This window comes from Tursiops truncatus, chromosome 6 (assembly GCF_011762595.2).
Source record: "Tursiops truncatus isolate mTurTru1 chromosome 6, mTurTru1.mat.Y, whole genome shotgun sequence".
NCBI lineage: Eukaryota > Metazoa > Chordata > Mammalia > Artiodactyla > Delphinidae > Tursiops > Tursiops truncatus.
In genome coordinates, this window is record NC_047039.1 from 64657293 (window position 1) to 64663292 (window position 6000).

At 44.8% G+C, this 6000-nt stretch overlaps 1 protein-coding gene across 1 annotated transcript in view; it reads right to left on the reverse strand.

The window, feature by feature from the left end:
* DOCK8 (dedicator of cytokinesis 8) overlaps nt 1-5796 on the reverse strand; it is a 220828-nt gene extending 215032 nt beyond the window's left edge. Inside the window, exon 1 of the mRNA XM_019934742.3 lies at nt 5399-5796. Coding sequence (XP_019790301.1) covers nt 5399-5451 — 53 coding nt within the window. The 5' untranslated portion in view covers nt 5452-5796. The remainder of the gene's footprint in view (nt 1-5398) is intronic.
* Between the last annotated feature and the right edge of the window lie 204 nt (nt 5797-6000).

Sequence of the window (6000 nt, forward strand, 5' to 3'; positions counted from 1 at the left end):
TCTTGGGAAAAGGAATAGCACATTCCTGTTGCTTTAGCCACTGATTATTGACCAAAACATGAATAAGCACCTGGTGTTTACCACTGAATAGAACTAAGCACTCTTTTTTCTTAGCTTCCTCCAGCAAGAAGTCTGAGTAGTCACATCCCTGTCTGTTACAGAGGATGGAAGGTTGAGGTGTTTTTAACATCATCTCATTCCATCACTAGCTCTGTGTGGGGAGTGGAGATGTGAGACCTGGTCCCCTGAACTCTTCCTCTCTCCCTAGGTAACCACATGACATAATTATATTTTCTTTGCCATGCAGAAGTAAACACTGACTTTACATGTACATGTGAATTGTCAGAGCTCAAAGAACTCCAATTGAAAAGCTCACCCTGGCAGAAGGTTCTTTCTATTGTACTAGATGACTGAAGTTCAAGCGGAGCTTTTCCAAGAATCCAAAAATAAAATGATTCTGAATGTGAAAGACCAAAATTCTGAGTTCAATTGCCTGAAGCCTCTTCTCGTGGTTTTTGGTCTAGAACACGTCCGATGAATGAAGCAATTTCTGAAAGCAACCACATCCTGCTCTGCCATCACTACTAAAGAACAGCACTGTTTCACTGCAGACGTGCATTTAGACATATGAATACATATATTTTATGCTTGCATCATTTTTGCAGACAAAAATTAGCAAACACTTCTCAGGAACAGCTCAGTGCCTTCTTCTTGTTCTGGTCTTTATGCCGAAAATTATTGGGATTGTTCTTTTTTTATTGAAGTATACTTGATTTACAATGTCATGTTATGATCTCATTACACTGTAAATGTCAATGTCACTTTGTACATTGGGGACGCGGGTTCGTGCCCTGGTCTGGGAAGATTCCACATGCCGCGCGGAGCGGCTGGGCCCGTGAGCCATGGCTGCTGAGCCTGCGCATCCGGAGCCTGTGCTCCGCAACGGGAGAGGCCACAACAGTGAGAGGCCCGCGTACCGCAAAAAAAAAAAAACTGAGACAGTAGCATGGTGTATAGTGGTTTAGGGAGAGGATTCTGAAGCAAGCCTGCCTGCATTTGAATAACAGCTCTGGTCTTAGCTGTTTGTGACTTCGGACAATTTTCATAAGTCCTTAGTGCCCAGTTTTTCCATCTGTAAAATGGAGATAGTAATTGTTCCTACATCACAGGGGTGAATGAGTTATGATATGCATAGACCCATACCTGCCATACAGTAAGAATTATACAAGCATAAGTCATTATTATTTACCCCTTTCAATCCTTAATGTCCAGAGGATCATTAATATTTTTTCTACATTGTGCATTTTTCCTCTCTTTACCCAAGGTCCTTACATTACTTTAATATTTGATCTAGTTCTATATCCTGTGTTTGAAAGAAACTAAGATTTTGTTTAATGAATTTTCAGAATAGTAATAATAATTTTTATAACACACGAAAGCCCTAAACGCTACTAAGAAAGAAAGGTAGTTGATAAGACTTGGCGCTCATACAAGGAATGTATTATGACACTTAATGCAGCAGTGCCTGAATTCCCCAATGCAAACATAATTATGAACTGCTTAATTCAGATGTAGTCTTTCCTTTGCGCACAGGAAGTTAGTGACAATTAAACTGAAACAAAGACAAATATCTAACACTTATAAGAAATTAAACTTTACTCTTCCAGCTTAGAAAAATTCAGTGGTAGATCTTTTCTCTTGTATCTCCCCAAGCTGTGAGTTCTAGAGAGATGTTCAACTGTAACACATCATACGATCACATCATACAATTACACTTGGTGCTCAAAATGAAACAAACAAAAAAATCCTATGATGATTTCCAACACATGGAAATTTAGGTTTCATAAGAATATGAAAGAGCCAGGGCAATCATGGGGGAATGGGCACTGGTGGGCATTCCCAGGTTCCTCCTTCACTTTGGTCCTGCCCCTAGACTGGGCAATGCTGCTTGCAGGAAGCCAAAGAATTTGGGAACAATGAGGAACATTCTTTTCCTACTGTGAGGTAGTCTGCTCACTCTTTCTTTAGGCTGGTATGGGCAGAACTCAGCTTTTTACAAGTAAAATTTTTAATATATCAGATATGAGTATTTCCTTTATAGGAAGCACATTGATTTAACCCCACAAACATTTTTTAATGATAGTTTGTATCATTCAGGGTAGAAAGGTGAAAAATATGCTGAATGTACTGATGGCCATATTTGCAACATTGCCTTACTTTTTTAAGTTGATCTATTTTAAAAAAAGAATAGTACATAGGCATGCAAGGGAAAATATTTTCTTTTCCAACTTCAAAACTGCAAAACATCACAGTTTGTTTACATGTTAAACACTGATCAGAACAATTTGCAATGCTGCTACTGAAAGGTTTTTTTTTTTTTTTTAATTACTTACTTACTTGCTTTTAAAGGAAATTCTTAAGAAATGTGGATCAAAATAGCACATGCCCAATTAAGTACAGTCTTTGGAGCAGTTTGTAATCCCAGCTCTGCGTCTGATGTTTGCATGGCCTTGAACAAATTACATGGCCTGTGCAACTGCATCTCCAAGCTTCATTTTCTTCTTCTGTATGAGACATCAGGTGAGTCTCATAGGGTTTTTGTAAGAATCTAACAATATAATCTGTTAAGCACATAATACAGTGTCTAGGACATACTAAATGATCAATAAATGGTGCACACTTTAATATTATCTTAATATTAGGTATGCCCTTATTAATCCATTCCTTTGAACAATAATTTCTGCCAAGCTCCTCTGCATAACTCTCTACACAGTACACAAAATGCTTCCAAAGGGAAAACAGAACCCCCTAAACAGGAATATCCAATCCTTATTTTTGCCTGAGGATTAGGGAACATTTTAAATTTTATTTAACTTGAGGGGGGCCTTTCTTGGTCAGATTGCATCATGCATTCTGTTCCACTGGGTGTGTCTGGTATCCTCAGCACAGAGATGGAAGACATATGAGCAAGAACTTCAACCCCAAGGGGGCTCCAACCTGCTACTGGCATCATTGTTCCCAGCCCATTGGTCCCTGCACAGGAAGTTCTCCAGCTTCAGCTTTCCTTCCTACCTTTCTTTCTTAGAATCTTCAAGTTGGTGGCAATGGAGATGATGACGACAATGATGAAGCTGATAGTAATGTGGATGAAGCCAGCTAGCATTTATTTAACATTTATTCTGAGCCAGGCACTCTAAGCACTTTGTATATATTATTTCACTTAATCGTCTCAACATACAAGGTAGGTATTGATACGATGAATATCTCCATTCAACATATAAAAACTCAAAGTTTAGAGAGGTTAAATAGCATGCCCAGTGTCACACAGTTAGTCTGGTGCAGAGAGCCAATCGGTAAGCAGATGTGATTCCAGCCAGGGCCTTTATTCTTTTTTTTTTTTTTTTAGAATCTTTGTTTTTATTTCAGTTTTGATTATCTTGTTTCGTTGGATTAATAGACTAGTATTTGTCATGGTTACACAGGTCTTATTGGTTTTTTAAATTAATTTTTATTGGAATATAGTTGACTTACAATGTTATGTTAGTTTCTACTGTACAGCAAAATGAATCAGCCATACATATACATATATTCCCCCTTTTTTGGACTTCCTTCCCATCCAGGTCACCACAGAGCACTGAGTAGAGTTCCTTGTGCTATACAGTATGTTCTCGTTCATTATCTATTTTATACATAGTATCAACAGTGTATATGTGTCAATCCCAATCTCCCAATTCCTCCCACCCTCCCACTTACCCCTCGGTATCCATACATTTGTTCTCTATGTGTCTCTATTTCTGCTTTGCAAATAGGATCATCCATACCATTTTAAGTAAGTCAGAAAGGGCCTTTATTCTGAACCCCCAGGCTACACCAACCCCACTGCTGCTTTCAAGACTGCCTTGTAGGGATCAGTGCAGGTTCTACTGCTCTCCTCAGATTGATTCCACCCAACCCCAAGGCTCTAACACATTTCTGTCAGTCATACCACCTGACCTGAAATTCACAGAGACAGAAGAGCAGCAGCTATGACAAGTGGTACATCCATCAGGAACTTCAGTTTGATTTCCCTCAGCCCCCAAACCAACTGCCCCTCCTGCATGGCAACAGGCACGAAACCCGATGCAGAAAAAAATCCCCATAGGGAAATCCCTGATATACTTTATGCCTTTTGACTACTACCTTTTGGCCTCCAACATTAATACACAGTACACAATAATAATTAAACTCATTTTAAAGATGAAGAAATAGTAAGGTAAGAGAAATGGTTTGCTCACAGCTACACAACAGGTGGAAATAAAAAGGCCAGTAAAGCTCAATATGCCCTCTGCAAGACCTTACCACCTCATTATTCCGGGCTTCTAATTCCCCGTGGCTGAAACCTCTTCACAGTCTAGCAGCACAAAAATGGACTGTGGAACTAGCCTTTCACAGGCTCAGCTAAAAGAAGACTAACTAATCCTAGAGCAATGAGGGTAGTAAAATAGTAAGTTGACCCTTCAGGATGAATTTCATATTATCTTTTAACCAGACAGTCTAGATTTCTCAGGGCACGACAAAAATGTCTCCAAACACTTCTCGGCAGTTTTCAGTGGAGGAAAAACTGCAGTTAAAGCACCTTTGGTGAGAGCAGTAGATGTGCTTGCATTTAGTTTGTGCAATTTTCATTATGAATTGGATGGTGGGTTGGATCTATGTCCTTAGTTCTTTGCTGGAGTGCTAGAAATGTAAAAATGTCAGCCACAGGCCATTCCTTTTTGTTTATTTAAACGGAGAATTTAAAAAATCACTTTTTCCACTTCATGGCTCCTTTGGACCAGAGAATAAAAATAGCGATGTCAGTAGGAGCCAAACTTTTTTCTGGAAAAATAAAACGAGAGGGGAAAGCGTCCTCTTCAGAACAACCGAAATCTTGAAGCAGCTGCCTCAAAGCCAAAACTCTCCTCATTTCAACCACTTCTTCTCTCGCCCCTTCTCGGAGCAGCCTCAAAGCAAGGCGCAGTTTATGAGAAACTCCGTGGCGTGCCCAGCACTGCTAACCGGGCGTCCTTCCCAATACCCGGGCCCGGCCACCTGTCAACCCCGAGGGCGGCGCGGGCGAGGCGGGGCTGGGGACGTGGCTCCGGGAAGAGGCACTGGTGACAGGACCATCAGGGGAACTGGGATTCTCGGGGAGGGGCTGGCTGAGCCCAGCCCTCGGGCCATCCCGCGCTCAACGGCCCCACCGCAGCCGCCTCGAGGCCCCGGGCCCCCCGCCGTGTCTCGGGCGCCACTCCTCCCCGCGGACTCCCTGGGACTCTGGCGGCGGCAACCTCCACCCCCACCCCTTGGAGCTGCCCAGGCGCCGCACTCCACCAGCTGGGGCGGTGCGGCCGCGAGTCCGCCGCGGGGCGCCTCTTACCTGTTGATCTTGAGCGCGAACGCGCGGCGCTCTGCGCTCGGCAGCGTGGCCATGGCGCGCCGGCGGCTCTTCGGCCTCTAGGGTCTCGTGAGGCGCCCAGCGGGGGCCCGGTGCGCCGCAGGGCAGCAGCAGCACGTGCCGAGCGGGACGCGAGCCTCATCTGTCAGTCGCAGCTGGAAACTTCCGCATTTCCACCTTCAGCGCTGAAATCACCCCGGGGGAGGGCCCAACCTCAGAGCTGCGGCGGCCAGCCCTGCCACCCGGCGCCCGGCCCGGCGCCCAGGGAGCGGAGCGCGAGGAGGGTGTGGACCCACCGCGGAATTGCCCTCCGGATGCTCGGACCGCCGGCGCGCTTCTTCCCGGGGCCCTGACCTCAGGCAGAAAGGAGCTCGGGCGGATGACCCGGCGACCACTGAGCGAGGCCGGAAACTCCATCTGCCCGAAGCTGCGAGGCTGCCAAAGGCCTGTGGGCAAGAGCTGGGAACGCGCGCCTTCCGCCCGCCCCGCACAGCTGGCGCGAGGTCGGGAAACCAACCCTGGAATTCTTTGCGCCAGGCCTTGTTAAGTGTTCGCACCATGCCCTGGAGCAGGCAGCTTAAATT